This window comes from Dama dama, chromosome 7 (assembly GCF_033118175.1).
Source record: "Dama dama isolate Ldn47 chromosome 7, ASM3311817v1, whole genome shotgun sequence".
Classification (NCBI taxonomy): Eukaryota; Metazoa; Chordata; class Mammalia; order Artiodactyla; family Cervidae; genus Dama; species Dama dama.
In genome coordinates this window covers 34689366-34713261 of record NC_083687.1, presented here as the reverse complement: position 1 = coordinate 34713261, position 23896 = coordinate 34689366, and the positions used below count along the sequence as shown (strand labels likewise).

Genomic DNA, 23896 nt, shown 5'->3' with positions numbered 1-23896 from the left:
CCCATGGACTGTAGCCTACCAGGCTCCTCTATCTATGGGATTTTCCAGGCAAGCGTACTGGAGTGGGTTGCCATTGCCTTCTCTTATTACAAGTCAAAAGCAAGCATGTGGGAACCTCTCCTGGTCTAAGATACCACTCTGTTTTGCATCATTGGAAATGTAGGACTTGGGACTTCACTGGTGGTCCAGTAATTAAGAGTCTGCCTTGCAGTGCAGGGGACGTGGGTTCGATCCCCGGTCAGTGAACTAAGGTCCCACATGCCGCAGAGAAACTAAGTCGATGCCCTGCAACGACTGAGCCTGCACATTCCTGAGTCCATGAGCAATAGCTTAAGAGTTCATGCACCCCAACAAAGATCCTGTGTGCTGAAACTAAGACGCAATGCAGCCAAATACATAGATAAGGATTTTTTAAAAGCCATAATTCTCAACTTAAAAAAAAAAAAAAAAGAAATTGCATTACTTTTTATTCTGACCAATTAAAGGAAATGCACTGGATTTAATTCCTATCCTCTTACTCCGTTTTAAACCATTTCAACAAACTTTAAAGCTTATGATGATCAAAGCCTCAAGAGTGACATTTCCAGGTTGTGAAAAGGAATCCAAGTTGTAAAAAAAAAAACCAGTAAAGACTCCTTAAGGACACGCCAGCTAATGCGCCCCCTAGTGGTCCCAGTGTGTTAGTCGCTTAGTCGTCTTCGACTCTTTGCGACCCCGTGGACTTCTCCACGCAATTCTCCAGGCAAGAATACTGGAGTAGGTAGGCATTCCCTTCTCCAGGGGATCTTCCGGACCCAGGGATGGAACCTGGGTCTCCTGCATACTAGGCAGATTTTTTTTTTATCGTCTGAGCCACCAGGGAAGCCCAGAAAGAAAGAAAAGTGAAGTCTCTCGGTCATGTCTGACTCTTTGCGACCCCATGGACTGTAGCTGCCAGCCTCCTCCATCCGTGGGATCTTCCAGGCAAGAATACTGGAGTGGGTTGCCGCTTCCTTCGCCAAGGGATCTTCCCGACCCAGGCATCGAACCTGACTCTCTCCACATGACAGTCTGAGCCCACTGGTCCCAAAGGAAAGTCAAAGCCTCACCTGCAGGTGGCGCTGGTACAACCGAGGCCTTCAGCTCAACTTCATCTTCCGGGGAAGTTATGACTCTGTTCTCGCCAGCAGACACCATGAGTTGTTTCACTGAAAGTTAATTAGAAATAGTATATTTCATCACATACCTTAATGATGCTACATTACTGTCCTATAAGAGACTTTTTTCGTATCCATGAAATAAAATAACACATTTCTGTAATAGTTCTTCATCTGACTCTATCAAGGATACTTTTTCCCCTTTGGCTAGTAACTGAACTGTACCCCATATTAGGCTACAAAGTAGATCTCATTAGTTTAAAACTGTCTATGTGAGTAGACACTGTGGGGAAAATAATGCTTCAGGCTGACTGGGCAAGGTTGTCAGTGACAAGAGTTGTATGAAACAGGTGGGATACTGTGGATCGGGGCTATTTTTTTCTCTTGCTACCAGCTTTGCTTGACTCTCTGGTAGGTGCTATTTTTAGTCATAAAAAGATGGAATGTGATCATAAGTGTTTCTGATATTATTCATACACCACTCAGTTCTTCTGATAGTAACCCCATGCACTGCTGCAATGGCCTTGCTCTTAGAACATTTCCAGGAGAAAATCCAGGCAACCTCAATGGTAAAAAGGCAGTAGACACATCCATTCTTACTAAATCAGCATTCAGAACAATGGTTCCTTGCTCTATAGCCAAGATTACATTGATACAGTCAATTGACTGGACTCAACAGGACGTCAGCCTCACTTGTAAAACACAATTGAGATAGGTCAAGATATCACATAGAGAAAAGCAAAGATTTAAAAAAAAAAAAAAAGCTGAGTGCTCTCTAGAGGTCCCAGCTACTTGGAGATGTTAGAGGGACACGTGGCTCATTTAAATCCACTTTTCTCCTCCTGGTCTGTATTCAGTCCCTTGAGTGCCTTCCTAGACCAGCTACAGAGGGTTCGCGGCCCTCTCTGGCTCCTCTTCCCTGTCACTGACTCTGTGAGAAAGATTAGCAATTCTGAACTAAGAAGGGACACTGGTTCCAACCCCTCACTTTAGAAACTGAGCCCTAGGAAGGCAATGTGAGTTGCCCAAGGTTATGTGCATCATTAGCAATAGATATTTAACTAATTTAAATGTATTCATCTCAACAGTCACTTATTTACCAGATTAAACACTGCCAAGGGCTTTCAAATGATGAATTCATTTCATCCTCTAAGCTCTCTAGGAACAGGTGCTATTAGAACCCAAGGATGCTAATTCCTAGGACAGCTTCCTTTTCATTATAGTACTATCCAGCATCTCCTCCACCATTGTCCCCGTCTCTACTGAAGCTCAGGATCAAAGTAAATAACCAAAGAAGAGAGTGAAAGTGAAGACGGCTCAGTCATGTCCAACTCTTTGCAACCCCTAAACAGTCCATGGAATTCTCCAGGCCAGAATACTGGAGTGGGTGGCCGTTCCCTTCTCCAGGCGATCTTCCCAACCCTAGGATAGAACCCAGGTCTCCCACATTGCAGGCAGATTCTGTGCCCGCTGAGCCACTAGGGAAGCCCAAGAATAAACTGGAGTGGGTAGCCTATCCCTTCTCCAACAGATCTTCCTGACCCAGGAATTGAACCAGGGTCTCCTGCATTGCAGGCAGATTCTTTACCAACTGAGCTACCAGGGAAGCCCAAAAGAAGAGAGGGGAATCCTGAAAGGAGATCACCCGCAGAAAGGCTCGGGAAGCATGACAAAAGCCTCTAGTAACTTCTTGAGTATTAAATCTAATGGGAGTTTTTCAGTCCTCCTGTAACACACAGCCCCCTCATCACTCGGCTTCCAACGTGGAACCCTCTCCTCTCTCCTTCCGTCAGTCCATGTCTGCTTTCTCTCTCTCCTACCTCTCAACCATGATCATCTGGTCAGCTCCGTGGGCTCCTTCTGCTCCCCCAGCTCCTAACACAGGGCAACCCCAATGCTCCACCCCTCAGGCCTCTCCCCAGCTCACCTCCCTACTCTCCCTGGACAGCCTTCAATGATCACCTCTCCACCAGTGACATCTAGCTCTTTATCTTCAGCCCATCTACTCAGCTAATTTTCAGTTCCAGCTGTTTATATACCTCAGCCTCCTCTTTGCTCCCATGGCAGTCTCTCACAGCATATTGTATGAGATACTGTATTGCCATATTGCTTGCCATATTGTATCAAACCATCTATTTATCTGTTAGACTGGTCCGCTCATAGACTCATGGAGGGAAAAGACAATATCTATTCATTTTTTTAATTCCCAGCACCTAGCAATATTTCTGGCAAACAACAGATGCTTAACAACGTACCCAGAGGGAATGAGCAAATTTTAAAAGTTGTCGCTACTATGACTATGGCATTCATAGTATGTGAATATAGAATATAGCATGAATACAGCATGTCTTCAGCACATTTCTTCCAGGTGTGTTTTTTAACTTACCTGGCCTGGGAGCAGTAGGAGCAGATCTGGGTTGCTCGGATGGGATGGTGCTGGTGGAAAGGGTTGGAATGCTATGCTCTCTGCTCCACGGGGTGACTGTGAGAACCGGGCTCTTCTCCACAGTGGCCGGGCTGACCTCCAGGCTGGCTGGAGGGGGATCATGGGATGGCACTAGGACCTAGGCGATCAATTACAAGGATAAGTTGTCAGAGGGGAAACAAGGTTGGATAGAGCCAGGTCAGTAAAACTCAGGCTAATAAGACAGGGGACCAAAAGGTGGAGTTGGAGTGTGAAATCCACAGAAAGAAAAGCTGTAACTCAAACATTAACTGGAGAAGGGGGCACTGGGGTTTATTGAAAACACAGCTACTCACTTCTGTGGTCCACTTAGCCACATAAAAGAAGGTGAAAGGTGTTAATACTTGGTGGGGGAAAAGAACACAGTTAACCTATGATCCTTTATTTTTTAATGGAAAGTCTTAAAGTGTTTAAGACAATTACAAAGACAGAAAAATACGGAAACTTTGAAAAGAAACATACACCAAAGCGGAAAAAAAAAACCCACTTCTGATAATATCACTACTTAAAAGACTGTTTAGCAATTTTTAATGGTTGAGATTATAATACACAGTCAATTCAATCCAGCTTTCCTTACTTACTCTAACCTAAGCACTGATATCTTAAATAACATTTTTTTTTTAATAAAGAAGTCTTAATTGGTTTATGTTCCTTTATCTTCTGATGCGCCCTCTTGTACCTTGAAATACACTAAATTCTCCCACGACCTGTCCTCCAGTCACTACTGCCAGCTGCATTTGGCTTCCCCTGATCAACTCGCTCACTGCATCTCACCCAGTCCTGACCTTTCCCAAGCAAGCAGCCTCTGGACTCAAATGTTCTCCCCACAGGGCAGCCTCTGAGTCTGCCTCCCTGAGCTCCTGCTCTTAGCACTTGAACCTTCTCTGCCTCGGTATGTCTTCTATCCTAAAGGTCCCCATTCTTTTCACCTGTGTTTTTCATGGAAAGTTCCATACAGTTTATGTCCTCTCCTTAGTATCTCGCTCCCCCAATCCAACCGATTCATGTCACTAGTGAATTTCTAGCAACCTCAGAACCTGTTGGGTCTTGAAGAAACTGCAGGGGGTTGAGAATACATCATCCCCAAATAAGACACTCCGGCAAACTGATTATTTTGAATTAAAAGTACTTGGAAAACTGTCAGTGTAAAAAGAACACTCTGACCCCTCTTCTGTCCCCCTGAAAGCAAGAGACAAATCTCCACGGGAAAGGGACCTTTCCTTTCAAGGATTATCTACAACTTAATGCAGCTCAAAAAAATTTAACTGTGACTGTAGGGGGAAATTTGTATTTCAGTGGAAAATAAAGCATTGTACCAGGAGGATAGAAGGTAACCTTTTCACCAGAGAGAAGAAATTGAGGGCTGAGAAGGCTGAATAAACAAACCTTGAGTTAAAACAACAGGCCCAAAATAGAGTCGCTTATTTTGTCCCCAAAGCATGATTTACGGTTTCAGCTCTCCCAGAAACGGAAGCTTAAACCAGTCAATCAGGAATAATCTTAAGATAATCTGCTTGATAAACTCCCACTGCCCCTTAAAGGAAAGTAATCTTGCAATAATCAACCCACTTGCCTGCCTTGTATAATCTTCTTGTTTCCAACTCCCTTCTGCCTAAAAATGTCTTTCATTTTGTACAGCTCCTCAGAACTCCTTTCTATCTGCTATACTGGATGCTGCCTGATTTGAATGCATTTTTTAAAATATATTTATTTTAATTTATTTATTTGGCCATGCTGGGTCTTAGTTGCAGCATGTGAATTCTTAGTTGCAGCATGTGGGATCTAGTTCCCTCACCAGGGATCAAACTCAGTCCCTTTGTACCGGGAGCATGGAGTCTTAGCCACTGGACCACCAGGGAAGACCCTGAATGCATTTTTGTTCAAACTCTTAAAAATATTAATATGCTTCAGCTTAATTTTTTAACAGATACTTATCTTTAACAGATATTTTGTCACCAATTTACTGCCCCAAGCCTAAACCTCTTCCTCTTTGGCTTGTCAATTCTTCACAGATCTATTGTTTCTTTGTTCAAAAAACAGAAAGCTTTCCTTCTTTGGTCATGTCTCATATTTTTATGGGGTCTCCTACACATGAAAAGTAAATTTGCTTTTCTCCTATTAACCAGGAGAAAAAAAAACTTAGAAGAAAAAATTTTTTTCTGCTCCTACAAAACCTACCACAAGAGATTTGCAAAGCCTCTGTCTATACATGCTGCATTATATGGGCTGGCTCTGGAAACGTTTAAAAAACCCTCATTCATCTTAGAGACCAGTAGAGGCAACTCAAGGGAGAAGCGCTAAATCATCACTAGGTGGCTGACTTGTGAAGGCAAAAGAACTATTTGCTCTTTTAAACAGTCTGGTCACGAGGCCCCAAAAGAGGAACAAGATGTTAGGTCTGGAAGGTTCTGAGAGCCATCTTTCTTGCCAATACCTTAACAGGTGCCCTTAAGAAGAACCTTCTCGTGTCCTCCACCTAATGAGGCCGTTGCTTAGTTGCTAAGTCGTGTCCGACTCTTGGTGACCCCATGGACTGTAGCCTGTCAGGCTCCTCTGTCCAGGGGATTTTCTGGGAAGAGTACTGGAGTGGGTGGCCATTTCCTTCTCCAGGGGATCTTCCCTGATCCAGGGAGGCGCCTCCTGCATGGCAGACGGGCTCTTCACCACTGAGCCTGGCTCCAAGGTGAACTCAGCCCTTCCCGTCACACACACACCAGCCACACCCACCTCTTTCCCAGAGCTGTTGCCGGCTTGCCCGTGGAGCTGAGAAGCCTCTCTCTCCACTTCTTCTCCTGGAGGTGGGGCAGTGACCAAGGGAAGCAACAACCTCTCCGGAGAGGGTTTCGGGGCCGGGGTCCAGGCCGACTCATTCAGCTTGTGGAGCCCTGGGTCCTCCGGCTGCTTGTCCGCTGGTGCTGTGGGGCTGTCTCCAGCAGAGGAGTTGAAGCCTCCCTCACCTCCGGGCAGCAAGCCCCAGTCCGTGAACTCGGCGCTCTCCCGGGGCTCCTGCTTGCGGAGCGGCTGGAAGAGGTTCTGCTCCAGCTCCCTGTAGTCATCCGAGTACTCAGACATGTCCAGGCCCCGATCCGTGCCCAGGAAGGGCAGGTCCTTTCTGATATCCTCAGGTGAGTCCCCCCAGATTCCCGACGGGGCGCCCCTGTTCAGCATCACCTCCCCGTAGTCCAGCAGCGGTGCGGGCCTCTGGGCGGGCCTGAGCACAAAGGTCAGGTAAGACCTGATGGAGCCCATCTTCTTGGGCTCGCAGCTCTCTTTGTGCGGGCAGCTCACCAGGTAGCAGCGGCCCTCAAACCACCAAGCCAGGTCGCAGCTGGACAGGTCGCAGCAGGCTGATGTGCAGTCCCCCAGGGGGGTGGTCTGAGGCACCGGCATGATTTTGCTAGTTTCCAAGTTAGGAGAGATGATGGCATTGGAATACGTCCTCCCCTCGCTGCACTGCGTCCAGGCACAACCTGCAAACATTCCAGCCACCAATAAGGAAGCCAGGCAGGTCACTTCTGGCAAGCAAATAAACCACCAGCATCTCCTACAGGAAGTCCGCTGCCTTATCATACAGCCCGCCAATCAACACCCCCATCTGTACCCCTGTCCTCGCACCCTTCCACCCCAACCCATCCATCCACAGATTCTTCCATCTGTCCATCTTACCTTCCATCTTCTCTCTTTATATGGTGCTACTCCACTTACTGAAGAGAGGCGTTCTTTTCTATGTGTGTATCGCTTTTACACTGTATGTGACATTTTGTTCCTCACCCAAAATCCAGTTATAAAGGTTTACTTCAGGAACAACGTCATACTGTTGCTGTTAATTGAATTTTTAAATATCTCAGCTTATTCTGATGACAGGGAATTATCAAAAGAGAGAAAAAACTCATCCTAAATATAGGTCTAGAACAACTAGCTTTAAGCCGATTCTAAATAATGAACCACAAACTTTGCCAACTGGCAAATCAGTAGGCAGAAGTGTGGTGCTACCTAAGTGTGATCTGCAGACACAGGGGGGCAGGCCATGATAAGAGAATCTGGGGCTTTTAGAAAACTTGGTAGCAATCTGTCATTCCCTGGCACCCAAGGACAAAATCACTTTTCTCCTTTTGTATGTTGTAAAACAATCAGATATTGGAATCTAAAAGATGGTACAAATGAACCTGTCTACAAAACAGAGTCATAGATGTAGAAAACAAATCCAGTTACCAAGCGGGGGAAGAGAGGGAGGGATACACTCAGAGACTGGGATTGACATACCCACAACTAATATATATAAAACAGATACCTATTAAGAACCTACTGTATGGTGCAGGGAACTCTACTCAATACTCTGTAATGACCTATGTGGCAATAAAATCTAAAGAAAGAGGGGATATATGTGTTAACTGATTCACTCTGCTCTAAAGCAGATACTAACAACATTGTAAATCAACTACACTCCAATAAAAATTAATATTAAAAAAAGATAAAGAATGTTGCCTACCATTCGGTTCTACAAGGATGAAGTCACTGCCCACTGCAGTCACTAACAGACAGTGTACCCAGAAAGGAATTCAGGATGAAAAGCAGGATGAGGCACTCTGTGCTTTGGAAAAACAGGCCCCTCAGATAGTTGGACACATGTCCAGGAAGAATTTTAATGAGCTCAGATTCTTGCATCTTCCCGTACATAGAAAAGCACTAAAATCGTCAGCTGAGATACCTGTTCCTTGTGACTAGCAGCAGTGGTGTATCAAGAGGTGTGCTTGACTGCACGCATTCTCCTGCCCCAAATCATATACATACGGGCTTCTTCTTCCAGCTTTTCAGAGCAGTTCCCTCAGACCTACTGAGACGCTGTTGCCTGGACTATAGTCCTCAGGAAGGTCCCCAAATAAAACTGAAACCTACAACTCTTGCATTGCATGTTTTTCTTTCAGTAGACAACTTGTTGTTGATATTTTACCAAAGAGTCTGTCTGTGGTGGATTGGAAATAGAAACAAATTGGTCCCTCATCACATATAGTTCCAGGAATGCAGTTCTGCTGAACTCCGAAGAGCAAAAGATCTTTCTAGTGAGTGCTCATCACTGATCATTCTCTTAATAACTGTTACATTTTTCATAATGACAGTTAGAGATGACTTCTAACTGGAGGTAAGAAAAATGGTTAAACACAGTACAAGAATTCATGTTGTTTGGGACTTCCCTGGCAGTCCTTTGGCAGGGGCACAAGTTCCATCTCTGATCAGGGAGCTAAGACCCCACATGTCTCCCAACCAAAAAACCAAAACATAAATGAGAAGCAACACTGTAACAAATTCAACACAGACCTTTAAAAAATGGTCCATAGCAAAACAAGAATCATTTCTTTTTTTCACCTGTATACATATCATCACTATTATAAATTTTTAAGAATCATTCAGTGCCAAATATTGACTCAATATTAGTCTAACTGGTCTCATCCAATAAGAATTAGATATAAATATATATCTTTCCCAGTAAATAAGCAGGCAAACTGCTTTACTTCAACTGAAATGATATTTTCTCAAACCAAAGCTACTTTTTAAAAAAATCACTTTAATAGTTTTAGCCTTTTATTTTCGAAAGAAAAGCTTAATCTTTTATCAGATATGGAGAGGGGGAAATACTCTGTGCTGAACATGATAAAACAATCAAGGTCAAGAGATGATAAAAGGGATAAAATAGGTAGGTAATCTACAACTCCCAGCTCTACTTTCAAAAATACTGTCTTTACTTGTGAAGATATCACTGCTGCTGCTGCTGCTAAGTCACTTCAGTCGTGTCCGACTCTGTGCGACCCCATAGACGGCAGCCCACCAGGCTCCCCCGGCCCTGGGATTCTCCAGGCAAGAACACTGGAGTGGGTTGCCATTTCCTTCTCCAATGCATGAAAGTGAAAAGTGAAAGTGAAGTTGCTCAGTCGTGTCTGACTCTTAGCGATCCTATGGACTGCAGCCCACCAGGCTCCTCCGTCCATGGGATTTCCCAGGCAAGAGTACCGGAGTGGGCTGCCATTGCCTTCTCCCAAAGATATCACTACATCCCTTTAAAAGAAGCAGCCTTTAAATGAAGACCCAAGCTAGAAATTTCTTTCAAACACAATTGGCAGGATACATTATCCCTTGAACAACTGAACAATCCTTTTGAAAAATATGAACTGAACAATCCTTTTTGAAAAATATGGTTCATAAGAACTATCATGTTTCATTTCTGGCTTTGGATACCAGAAGCTTAAAAGTCAACGTGTAAAACTGTGTCAAAGAAACCATTAAACATGAAAAAGGCTGTGATCCTAGAACAAGCAAATTGTTACATGTGGTTGAGAAGCTTGGCAGAAGTCTTCAACAAAAAACTTAAAGCAGTTTTCCCTCAGGTTGGAGGTGGTGGTCTCCAGAAACCTCTGGGACAGATCATCATTTTGTTCTGCAAAAAATCACCTGAATGGGCTGTTTAGATACACATACCTTAAGAGTGGATCTGAATATTAAATAAGTTTGAGAAGGTGGGTATCCCAACAACTAAACCATCTATTAGACTCACTCAAGAAAGTTCCTGAAGCGACAGAAGAACACTCACAGGTTTGTCCCCTCTACAAATCCCCAGTCCAATCCATGAACATAGTAAGCACTCCATGGTTGTTGACAAGTCAACAAAATCAATGGTTAGCATCTTGTCAAAGGCAAAGAGGATAGAGAGAAAAGCCAGACAAGCCCTAAATAACATTACTGGGGCTCAGTTAACCCAAGAATTTTGAATAAATGAAAAACACCCCATAAGAAAATGACAAAAAGCAGTGAAAAGGTAGGGATTTGAGAGAAAAAAAAAAGGGGGGGCTCAAACTTTAATGACAGCATTTTCCAGAGTACAGAGTACATCAAGCATGGAATAAAGGATCATTTTGTTTTGTATACCAAGCAGTGGTGAGTTTAATAAGATGGACGTTTGGTGTGAGGAGAGTAATATGGAGGAAATGATAAAGCTTCTCTGACTATAGTATTTCCTCAAGTGGCCCTTGTATGACCTAAGACTGTGCTTCTTCAAATTTAGATGCTTCAGGCTCCTGAGTCACACCCATTAGGAGTTCTGATTCAGTAGGTCTGGATGGGGCCTAAGAAGACACATTTTAACAAGGGTCACTCCCAGATAAACCTCGGTGTGGTTTTACCGCACTGTGACAAACCCTGGATATAAAACCAGTTTCCCTAGCCATATGTCCATCCTCGGGCTTCGGTAAGTTCAAAGGGGTCTGGCTGGCCTAGCTGGGGCATGGATCACCAGAGCTGATGCTGACCAAGGATTTTAAGCCATGGTGTGTCCACAAGAAGTAAACAGACCATGTGAAAATAAAGATTTAAGATAGAAAAAAGCCTGTTATTTGCTTTCCAAAAAAGATCTACTATGTGGTTCTTTGAAATAAATACATGAAGTTTTCCCAGTATATATGAAATGTGATTTTCTTTTCCCCAAAATAGTCATGACAAAAAAGTTAAATGCCTGTTTCCAGAAACCACTTCTGCACGAGGTCTTCCTTTTTATATGTGAAATAAGTCTGTTGGAAAGCAAACGCACGGCACCTTCATCTCCTCAGGTTGATCTGAGTTGCTTAAGTCAGAGAGGAAGTTCAAGGGTGAGGCTGGCATCTCCAGGGTAACGGTCTCCTACCTGTAAAGGTCACCAGCAGCAGCAATGAAGCGAGTGCGCCTGTGGGGGGCGCCATTCTGCCTCACGCAGTGGGTGCAGGCCGGCTGCGTAGACAGCCCCGAGAGGTCTTGGCTGCGGGCTTCCTTTGTGTTTCTTAGGAGCCAGATTTGGCCTCAGAACTTCAAAGGAAAAACAGAAAAGAGACAGGAAGGAAGAAAAGAATAGGTAAATGCAGAAACACACAAAGTCATCTCTATCATTTATTCATGGCAGTGGGAAGCCTATCTTGGTAACACCCCAGGGTCACAGTGGGGTTCAGGGCAGGACACCCCAAGATGTGCCACTCTGGCATGTGGATTATTTCAAGATGAAAACAAAGTCCAAAGGACTCAGGATGAAACTCTGTCCGTCCCTCTGACTGCCGAAAAGGATTTAGACAGAGGACCTGTTCGAGGAAGGCAGCTATCACCATGAATAAATGCAGTATCATATGAGCTAGATGTGGCAGACATGGAGGAACCTAGCAAAGTCTGCCTGTTAAAACTCTGTGGGTCCCACTGTCTCCTTAGGACATGGCAAACACCCATTTTCCAAACACTGGCTCTTTTTCATCTTCCTGTGAATTGCCTTCCTTCCCTTTGAAGTCCCAGATCCCTACCTGCTTCTCCTTGGTCCAGGAGGACAAATATACCTCATTTATCTGAAATTATCTGAAATACCCTCATTTTATCTGGAATCTCTGACATTATGTGGATTTCTTATTAAATTGCAAATTTAATAAGCAATTAAATTTGGTTTTCTCCTGTTAACCTGTCTTATGTCATTATAACTATTTGACCAGTCACACACACACAGAGGACCCTTCCTGACAACCATTTCTCAGGCAAACCATCCACCTGAAGTTTGTTTAAACAGAAAGGACAGTTCCTAAGAAGGGGCAAAGGGTTTCTCATGCTCTCTCCCCTTATTAGCCCAAACCTAGGCAATAAAAGAGAACTGGGGTCAGAGGCTTGAAAGAAGGCAAGGCGAAGCCCTCTTTCAGAAACGCTACATCCTCAATGCACACGATGACAGAGAGGCAAGATTGTCCAGAAAACACACAGACCTCACTAAATGCCTTCACAAGTGACTCAGCAGCAATGCACTAAGACTGTCAGGAAGTTTTAAAACATCTTAATGTATATTCACTTATAGTTCCTTTTTATATATGCCCAAGAATGACCGAGGAGAAAAATCTCCCTGGAGCAACCTCCCCAAAATCTCTTTCAGAGTGTAGAAACAGTTTACAGGATAAGAAAGGGATGTGCTATGGTATAATTGACAGGATTTTTTTTTTTTCTTCCTTTGTGGTATTTAAAATAACGATGCATCTTCTAATCACTAGCATCTTAGATTCAATGATCTAGAGCAATACGAGCATCTTGTTTCTTGTTTTTGCCTGGCACTTCCTTCAGTAGGATCTTCACAATAACCCAGGTGGCATTATTATCAATGCTTTCAATAATATGAAGATGGTGAAACTGAGGCTCACCAAAGTTCACTGATTTGCTCAAGGGTGAGGAAGATCCAGTATAAGGAAGGTCTGGACTCGAAGTGCTTGTTACTGTAACAAGGCTCCCAGGAGCAAGCACAGCTAGATAAGGGCTTCCTAATGAGTGTTCCAGAGCCTTGCCGTGAGCTGCAAATTGATACGCTATGGTCAGCTAGAGTTCAGTTCAAGTTCACATCACTCTCTCCCACCCATCCCTCATTCCCTCCCCAAGCACACTTATACTCAGGCTTTTGGGAGAGAAAAAGACACCTTACTTTTCCTCTTCCCGTCCCCTTTCCAGAAGCATCTCATTCAGAAACTTACAAGGGGAGCAGGGATGACAAAGAGTGGGACACAACCCAGCAGAGGCCTCCCAACTCGCCATTTAAGTATGATGTGGTATCTGGGGGAGGTGGAAGGGGGTTACTGGCAAAACAAAACATTTCGTGATGTGCTGGCTGTCCTTTATTCAAGGGAACACAATCCATGGTCTGAGGGAGTAGAGGGCATCTAAGCAATGGACCACTCTTAGATTTGGGGCAAGAATGAGTTTTATTGAACATCAGAAGCAGCATCATCGAAATAGGGCACAACAGACTGGGAGGTCAGAGATTTCCTTACAAGGCGAGCAGGTCCTGTTTTCTAGGGTGAGGTGCTAGTCGTGTCCAACTCTTTATGACCCCATGGACTGTAGCCCGCCAGGCCCTCTGTCCATGGGATTCTCCAAGCAAGAATACTAGAGTGGGTTGCCATGCCCTCCTCCAGGGGATCTTCCCAACCCAGGGATCGAACCCACATCTCTGGCATTGCAGGCAGATTCTTTACCGTCTGAGCCATGAAGGAAGCAAGCTGAGCTGGAGGCTTGCAACTGGTGTGTGTGAGGGCTCCTTGACAAGCATCTCCCACATGTGCATATGGACTGTGGTTTAGATTTGGGATGTGGACCGGGCCACTGGGGCAGCTTCCTTTTCATACATTCTAATACGTGAATTAGCTTTATCAGTGGGTGCTCAGTCACTCAGTCGTGTCCGACTCTTTGCAACCCCACGGACTGCAGCCCACCAGGCTCTCCTGTCCATGGAATTTTGCAGGCAAGAATACTGGAGTGGGGAGTCATTTCCTTCTCCAGGGACTCTTCCTGACTCAAGGAGCGAACCGCGTCTCCCACGTCTTCAGCATTGGCATGAGGATTCTTTACCACTGAGACAGAGAGGAAACCGGAAAGGACAAGGAGCCTACAAACACAGCCAAACCAGGAATCCTATGGAAGAAGGGTTGGGGAATCGCTGGACCTTGCTTTGAGTCTTTCTCGAGAAACAATTCAAACCACAAGAAGGCCTCCCACTGAACTGCAGTGGTGGCTGTCACTGACCACTTGGAACAGGTTGCTGCTCAGCCTACAATCATCACTGGCCAGTGCCCAGTAAGGAGAGAGGGGCGCCTCCCTGGCCCCCATGTTACTGAGCTGAGTCACGTCAAAAGACCAGAAAGGAACCACAGTGAAGGTGGCCGTGGTTAAATTCAGGAGGTTGTTTCTGTGTTAATGTTTCCGTGTGTCAGGATAACAGAGGCCATATGAACACGAGCTTCCATAAGGTGAAGCAGAGAATGTGAACACTCAGAGTCCCATAAGCTTCAGGCCTAAAAACCCAGAGGAAGACCACCTGCTGGTGCAAACTGTCTGCCACTAATAACTTCCTTTCTCTGAAGCAACGAAAGTGTGGTTTGGGATGGGAAGTGGATAGAAGAAAAGATTGGCCATATCCCATTTGCGGTGACTGACCGTGCCCTAAAAGGCAGGAGAGCAACTGGTCCTCCAGGGATGGCATTCAGCCTGCTGCCAAGACACTGCCCAGAAGAGCAGAGTTGCTATCAGCCAGGGGTGGTTGGCTGAGAACCCCATGGATCAAGACCAGGCCCCTGCCATACCATAGGATAACTTCAGCCAAATTAATAAAAGGTGAATCTCTGAGCAAACATTGCTCCAAAGGCACACAGCCTGGTAAAAGGGCCATGAGACAAATTTCTAAGCCCTTAACCCTGTGGCAGATGCCCTTGTGCAATGTACCTTGCAAACCATATCCTACTTGGAAAGCTCTGAAAAGCAATTATCTTAGAGCCAACTTTCAGTGCTCAGCAAATGTAAGCATCTCCTATTGTCAACCCCTGACCTGCCCCTTGAGAAATCTGTATGCAGGCCAGGAAGGAAGAGTTAGAACTGGACTTGGAACAACAGACTGGTTCCCAAAAGAGAAAGGAGCACGTCAAGGCTGTATATTGTCACCCTGCTTATTTAACTTCTATGCAGAGCACATCATGCGAAAGGCTGGGCTGGAGGAAGTACAAGTTAAAATCAAGATTGCCAGGAGAAATATCAATAACCTCAGATATGCAGATGACAGCACCCTTATGGCAGAAAGCAAAGAAGAACTAAAGAGCCTCTTGATGAAAGTGAAAGAGTGCCGGGAGCCGTTATGGGGGGTCCCGCCCGTGACGAGGTCATAAAGAAAATACCGGGCAGGCAAGGCCGTCTGGGACCCCATCCATGACGAGGTCACGAGGAAAAAACCTGACAGGCAAGGCCGTCTAGGATGAGGGACCCTCCAGGTTGGCCTCAGCCTCTACCCCACCCTGTATCCGCTCCCCTTTTCTGCTGTTGTTCTTGCTTGCCCTGTTGCAGATTCTTGTGTTGCCTGCCGAGAGCTCTCCTGCTCCTCTTTCACTGAATAAAGACCAACTTAAAACCCTAATTAATAAATCTTCTGGATGCTGGTACCCTATGAAGGGGCCAGAGATGAAGGAAATGCTTCCATTCAAACATTTTGCTGGCATTCTGGCTTGTTTGATAAATGTGTGATCTCATTGCACAAAATGCTCTTGATTGTTCTAAACATCCTAAGCACAGTACGCTAACAAAAGAAACTATTAAGCATAGGCCCCTTCATGGGGTGAGAAAAGCTCCACAAATATGATAGCCACAAATGTGCCTAATAGAAAATACTTTAGATAGAGATTAGCTGGCAACTTCTTGCAGGTGGTTAACTTTTAGACTAAGAGCCTGTTTTGTGCCATATCTGCTGTTTCTACAGTCCTTCGCATTTCTGTTCTGTAAAAATGTAATCCTATCTAGTTCCCATAGAGATGACGCTTATTAGAAAGAAAATAGATTAATTATAAGAAAAACAGGGTCGGCTACTGAAGTTGCTTAAGTCACACCAGGTGCAAGCCATAAAATGTTAGCAGGCCTGAAGGCCAAATGATAAGAAAGACTCTTGTGAACGAAAAAGTATGTGGGTGACATCCAGTTTCTGTTGAAGGTCAAGTTGCTGTAATGTTTTGAGATGCCCTGTGTGTAAGCAATATGCACTTTCCCCAAAGATGTTGTTAAGGGTATAAAGGGGCACTGCAAAAATAAACTTCAGACTCAGCCCCGAGCTTTGTCTCACTCTCTCTCTCATTCGCCGACGCCGTTCATCCTGAGGGTTCCCCTGGATCCTGCTGGGGCTGGACCCTGGCAAAAGAGGAGAGTGAAAAAGCTGGCTTTAAACTCAACATTCAACAAACTAAGATCATGGCATCTGGTCCCATCACTTCTTGGCAAATAGATAAGGAAACAGTGGAAACAATGGCAGACTTTATTTTTTGGGCTCCAAAATCACTGCAGATGGTGACTGCAGCCATGAAATTAAAAGATGCTTACTCCTTGGAAGAAAAGTTATGACCAACCTAGACAGCACGTTAAAAAGCAGAGACATTACTTTGCCGACAAAGGTCTATTTAGTCAAAGCTATGGTTTTTCCAGTGGTCATGTATGGATGTGAGAGTTGGACTGTGAAGAAAGCCGAGCGCCGAAAAATTGATGCTTTTGAACTGTGGTGTTGGAGAAGACTCTTGAGAGTCCCTTGGACTGCAAGGAGATCCAACCAGTCCATCCTAAAGGAGATCAGTCCTGGGTGTTCATTGGAAGGACTGACGGTGAAGCTGAAACTCCAATACTTTGGCCACCTAATGCAAAGAACAGACTCATTTTGGAAGGCCCTGATGCTGGGAAAGATTGAAGGCAGGAGGAGAAGGGGACGACAGAGGATGAGATGGATGGATGGCATCACCGACTCAATGGACATGAGTTCGAGTAAACTCTGGGAGTTGGTGATGGACAGGGAGGCCTGGTGTGCTGCAGTTCATGGGGTCACAAAGAGTCAAACATGACTGAGCGACTGAACTAAACTGAACTGACGGTCAACACTGTCTATAAGGTTCCTTCAGCACATTAATATAAGCAAACAATGGATCTCCATTTCTTCAACATTCAAAGGTATATGGACTTCATGTTATCAAGTCTTCTCTGCTCTAACAATTTGCAGGTTTTGCAAGTATTCTTGATATTTCTGGCCTGATCTTATTCTTTAAATATATATATATAGCACCTCATGGATTAAATCATATTTTGACATATATTTTCCCCTTTGATCCCTATAACCACTCTCTCTGAGATAGGAGGTTTTATTATCCCCACTTTACACAAAAGGAAACTGAGTTTTGGGGTCAGTCTTGAGACTCTGGATCTCAAACCTGCCCGGTAACTGCCCCAGTTCTCCTCCACAGTTTCGGAAAGTAAGAACATTCTACTCTGAGTAACTGAAGAAGACCTCTTTCACTTATTATTCAATCTCTGAACTGCTGGATTCTCTTGATAGAGTCTTGCCCTCTCAACTGCTTGCCTTGCCTACCTTCCTGTGGTTTTATGTTCTCATTAAATGGAAAGAAAAGTATTAAAGAATTCACAGAGAAGGCCTCACTAGCTTCCTAAAAATTTCAATCAAAGGCAGCATTGAATCTGAGAGGTAAAATAGCGCTTTTAAAATAAGGCTTAACAAGTTCAAAAGGCTATAAATAGTACAAATCCATAGATCCTTACATAAACTCTGCACGGATCAACTTTATACACGTGAAGATCTGAAAGAAATGCCCCTCCCAAGGTGAAAACTGGTGAGAATAATTTTTATTTCTTCCTTTTGATGATTTCTTGTCTCTCCCTTTCTTCCTTCCTCTCTTATCTGTAAATTCTATTTTTTAATACACTAAATACATCTTCCCTTTGTATTAATAAAATACAATTGCATATTCATTTTTAAAGAAGGCTTAGGGGACTTCCCTTGTGGTCCAGTGACTGACTCCACACTCCCAGTGCAGGGGGCCTGGGTTTGATCCCTGGTCAGGGGACTAGATACCACATGTAGCAACCAAGAGTTCACATACTGTAACTAAGACCCAGTGCAGCCAAATAAGTAAATAAATATATTTTTTTCATTTCAAAAATAAAGCAAGTTTTGGTTGTTGTAACAGAGCATTTTTTTTTTTTTTTTTAAGTTACCAAGATGCATGTAAAAGGGCTATTTGTGATTCTTAATGTGTCTGGTCTGATTTTGTTCTTAAGTGTCACCATCTCTGAGCTTCCTGTCATGCATAACCATCCAAAAAGCCTCACACCAACTGTCCTTTGTCTTTGGGTGATGGTGATGATGTCACTGACTCAGAGGTGACATAAGGCTCAGGGATGGGGTCAGAGAATGAATGAGCTTTAGGAATGCAGTGAGCTCAGAGACAGCACAGAGATGCATCAACAAGTAATGATGGAACACATCTCGTCCTGGCCAAGGAAGGGAGGAGGGTCAAGGAAGCAGGAAGAGTGAGGCTCAAAGATTTCTGCTGTCTGTTCAGTGAGTTTCCTCCCCTTATTTCCTGGTAACAAAATTTCAGGTAATTATTTGGGACACAAGGGTACCCAGTTAAAAGACTATTTCCCAACACCCCCAGAAGCCCCATGGGATTATGTGTGATTAAGCTCTGCTCAGTGAGATATTAATATGAAGGAATTGCTGGCTAGGACTTCCAGAAAAAGCCCCTTTTGCCCTCCTCCTCTTTCTTTCTTCCTGCTAGCTGAAAGAGGACCCGAGGGTTAACGCCCCAGCAGCCGTCTATATCCACATAGAGACTCTGAGGAGGCAAGCCAGGTCTAGAAAGATCAAAGGTCCCTGATGATGTGGAGCTGATGTATTGATCCTCAACTGCCAACCTGTGAGTTTTTCTGAGAAGGAGATAAACTTTTACCTCATTTAAGCCACTGCTTACACTGCACTTTCCATTATATGGCACCAGCTGCCATTTTAATCTATAAGTGACATTACTTATGGATTACTTTTTTTTTTTTCAGTTTATGGAATGTAAAATACTTAGATTCAGGTAAGCTCAGTTGCTTCATGGAGATTTCAAATACTATAAAAGTCCAAACCTTTATAAGAGTAATTAAAAAAAATTTATTTTTGGCCATACTGCATGGCATATGAGATCTTAGTTCTATAACCAGGGATCAAACCTGCAGCCCCTGCATTGGAAGTATGGAGTCTTAACTACTGGACCACCAGGGAAGTCCAATAACTTAATCATTTTTAAAGTGGCAGATATGCCCATGACATCTGAAACCATTTATATGAGAGTCAGCATATACTTCCTTATAGGATTAATTAATTTTTCATGTATATTTTCTAATAGACTATAAACTTCTTGAGGAAAGATCATCAATCTTAAAACACAGCTTGACTATATTTTGACTTCAAGTTTACTAATTTCTCATCTACCAACATTAACAATTTTAGGTTTTAAAACAGCTAATATTTGGAATCATGCTGTAATGTATAGAAATATTGATCACTATGTTGTACACCACATTTAAAATAGTACTGGAGGTTAATACTTCAAAAACCAAAGGCATAGAAAAAAAGGTCAGATCTGTGATAGCCAGAGGCAGAGGTTGGGGAGGGGCAACTGCTTGAAGGTGGTCAAAAGGTATAAACTTCTAGCTATAAGAAACATAAGTACTTGGGATGTAATGTACAATGTGATTAATATAATTTATCCTGCTGTATATTATATGTGAAAGCTGTTTAGAGAGTAACTCATAAGACTTCTCATTACAAGGGCTTCCCTGGTGGCTCAAATGGTAAACCATCTGCCTGTAATGTGGGAGACCTGGGTTTGATCCCTGGGTCAGGAAGATCTCCTGGAGAAGGAAATGGCAACCCACTCCAGTACTCTTGCCTGGAAAATTCCATGGATGGAGAAGCCTGGGAGGCTACAGTCCATGGGGTCGCAAAGAGTCGGATATGACTGAGCAACTTCACTGGTTCTCATTACAAAGGGAAAAACATTTCTTTTCCTTTTCCTGTGTGTCTGTATGAGACGATGGATGGTCACTAAACTTAGCGTGGTCATCACTTCATGGTGTCTGAAATTCAAATCATTATACTGTACAAAACTTATATAGTGCTATATGTCAATATATCTCAATAAAACTAGAAGAAAAAACAAAGAAGAATTTAAAATAAAAAATAAAAGGCTAATGTTTAAAGCATTTTAAATAATAGTGTTTCTTTAGGTGAAAACTAGGTAAAGTCACAGATGATTTAGAAATTGCTCGCATGCACGACAAGTAACTTTTCAATCCCACCTGTGAACACAGAAGATACATTTGAAAATGTTTATTTTCAAACCTCAAGGAGCAAATGATTTTTAAAAAATAGAAAATTAAGTCGCATGCAGTTTCTCTTAAAATTTTACCATTAACAACAACCAGTTAAATAAGAAATGAAAGAAAATAACAACAACAAAAACAACAAAAAGGAATATAATAGAAAAGAATAGCAAACAACAAAAAAAATAATAGAGATCTAAGAATGAATTTACAAGATACATGCTTATTTTAAGACAACTTTAAAATTCTGGTGAGAAATACCAAAAAAGCTTAAGTAAATAGACAAAAACATGAGTAAATATTCTTGGACAAAATGATCATATCAGAAATATGATAGTTTTTCCTAAATTGACAAGCAAATTTCTATGTTCCCAATAAAAACAGTGCTGATTGAAATTTATTTGAGCAAATAGAAAACTAGACAAAGATGATTCCTCAGATCACATGGAAGAATCAGTAAGATATGAAGGCCAACAGACTTGAAGAGAAGAGAACTAAGGGGAAGCAAGTCCTACCAGACAGCAAAACATATTATAAAGTAAAAATCATTAAAATGAGATGGTACAGGTATAAAACTAGATCACTGAATGGATAGATATTCAAAAAATGAATCCAAATATTTAAAGGATTATAGGACATGATTAAAAATGTCATCTCAATCAGTGGAGGGGGTAGATTATTAAATAAATGACTCAAAAATAACCATTTGGAAAAAAGTAAGTTGTATCCCTACCTAACATATCATACCAAGATAAATTCCTAATGTATAAATAAGACCATAAAAGCACTATAAGAAACTGTGAGGTTGGTTTTTGATAAGGATGTCAGGACAATTCAATGGGGCAGAGACCAATATATATATATATATTTTTTTTCTACTATCTCATATAATGTATATGGGGTTTCTTTTTGAAATAGTAAATTCATAAATTCTAAAATATACTGTGGTGATGGTTGCTCAAGTTTGTGAATATATGAAAAGCCACTAAATTCTACAGTTTAAATACGTGAATTGTATGATATGTGAACTGTATCTTAAAGCTGCTTTTTTTTTAAATGAAAAGAAACAATGGGAGATTATATTTGTAATCACTGAGTGGGGAAAGCCTAGGTATGAAATGAACTTAGAAATCATTACAGAAAATATGAATAAATCATGTGCCATGCTCTTTGTGATTGAGACCTCATAGACTATAGCCCACCAGGCTCCTCTTGCCCATGGAATTTTTCAGGCAAGAATACTGGAATGGGTTGCCATTTTCCTTCTTCAGGGAATCTTCCTAATCCTGGGATGGAAATCACATCTCTTGCATCTTCTGCATTGGCAGGCAGATTCTTCACCACTAGTGCCACCTGGGAAGCCTGAATAAATCACGTCCACTAACAAAAAAAATGGATAAATAAAATTTTTCATGGAAGCAATACCATTTCTAAAGTCAAACTGTCAACAACATGAGAAACATAAGCTGGAATGGATGAAGCATAAGCTGGAATCAAGATTGCCGGGAGAAATATCAATAAACTTAGATGACACCACCCTTACAGCAGAAAGTGAAGAAGAACTAAAGAGCCTCTTGATGAAAGTAAAAGAGGAGAGTGAAAAAGCTGGCTTAAAGCTCAACATTCAGAAAACTAAGATCATGGCATCCGGTCCCATCACTTCATGGCAAATAGATGGGGAAACAGTGGAAACAGTGACAGAGTTTATTTTGGGGGGCTCCAAAATCACTGCAGATAGTGACTGTAGCCATGAAATTAAAAGACACTTGCTCCTTGGAAGAAAAGTTATGACCAACCTAGACAGCATTTTAAAAAGCAGAGACACTACTTTGCCAACAAAGGACCGTCTAGTCAAGGCTATGGTTTTTCCAGTAGTCATGTATGGATGTGAGAGTTGGACTATAAAGAAAGCTGAGCACCAAAGAATTGATGCTTTTGAACTGTGGTGTTGGAGAAGACTCTTGAGAGTCCCTTGGACTGCAAGGCGATCCAACCAGTCCATCATAAAGGAAATCAGTCCTGAATGTTCATTGGAAGGACTGAAGTTGAAGCTGAAACTCTAATACTCTGGCCACCTGCTGCGAAGAACTGACTCCTTGGAAAAGACCCTGATGATGGGAAAAATTGAAGGTAGGAGGAGAAGGGGACAACAGAGGATGAGATGGTTGGATGGCATCACCGACTCAATGGACATGAGTTTGAGTAAACTCCAGGAGTTGGTGATGGACAGGGAGGCCTGGCATGCTGCGATTCATGGGGTTGCAAAGAGTCAGACATGACTGAGTGGCTGAACTGAACAGAACTAAAGTGGGAAAAATATTTACAGCTTACATAATTTCCCTAACACATAAAAGTGTCCTCTAATAGAAAAGTCCATCAGTAGATACAACATTGAAAAGGAAATATAAATGCATTTTAAATACCTCAAAAGATACTCAATTTCACTCATAAGAAGAGGAATACAAATTAAAGCTAAGAGATACCATTCTTTCATCTATGAGATTGTCACATATGAAAAAACATTCATACTTCACGGTGTGGGTGAGAGTTTGGCTACTCAGACATTCTTATCCTTACTAATGGAAATGGAAACTAGCACAATCTCTATGGAGGACAAAGTGGAACCAAGTACATTTCAGCAGCTCCACCTCCAGGAATTTATTCTACAGAATATACATAACCATTCATGAAATCATATGCACACTAGTTTATTGCTGGGCTGCAATGTTGGTATTAACAAACAGAATGGAAATAACGAAACCTTCATCAGCAGGGAAGTAGTTACATAGATTAAGGCTGCCCATACCCTGAAATTCTCTGCATTTGTGAAGAAGAAAGAGGAATGCCCTCCACGTGCTGGTAATATACCAAGACCTAACAGGGAATGGCAACCCACTCCAGTGTTCTTGCCTGGAGAATCCCGGGGACGGGGGAGCCTGGTGGGCTGCCGTCTATGGGGTCACACAGGGTCAGACACGACTTAAGCGCCTTAGCAGCAACATTACATGACAAAAGCAACTTGCAGAATGGTATAAATGGTATTCACCATTTGTGGGAAAAGAGAATGGGCTGGGGAAAAACATAAACATGAACTTGTTTGAAAATGCATTAACTATCTCTGGAAGAACACAACCAAGAAAGCGTTATTAACACCTGATGATGAGGGAGGGAGCAGGAAGACAGAATTTTTTTCAACAAGCAGTCTTTTGTGCCTCTTGAATCATGTGAATATCTTCAATATTTTACACGTAAATAAATAAGTTTAATATTCTTGCCATTGTGCTCGGCCTGGAGGCTTAGATCTACTGAGCATCAAGACCTCAGTAAATAACACAAGAGGTTCCACGCAGGAAAGGAACCTGAGCATGTAACCCAGAGGGGGATGGGCTATGAGAAAGGCAGCCAGATTTAGCAAAAACAGACACAGGATTTCCAACAGAATGTGAATTTCAGATAAATAACAAATAATTTTTATTATGCAATATTTGGGACATGTCTATACTGTATTTTGTCAGGCAGCCCAATCTATGAGAAAATGCCTGGGCTATCCTGGGCAGCTAGTTAGAACTACAACTAGTATACATCT

The 23896-nt window shown here is 42.8% G+C and overlaps 1 protein-coding gene across 1 annotated transcript in view; it reads right to left on the bottom strand.

Moving 5' to 3' along the window:
• The window catches only part of KIAA0319 (KIAA0319 ortholog), a 68221-nt gene that overhangs the window by 28454 nt on the left and 15871 nt on the right, over positions 1–23896 (bottom strand). The window contains exons 2-5 of the mRNA XM_061147504.1: positions 11270–11427; positions 6328–7070; positions 3523–3700; positions 1089–1187 (exon numbers count right to left, since the gene is read on the bottom strand). Coding sequence (XP_061003487.1) covers positions 1089–1187; positions 3523–3700; positions 6328–7070; positions 11270–11324 — 1075 coding nt within the window. The 5' untranslated portion in view covers positions 11325–11427. The remainder of the gene's footprint in view (positions 1–1088; positions 1188–3522; positions 3701–6327; positions 7071–11269; positions 11428–23896) is intronic.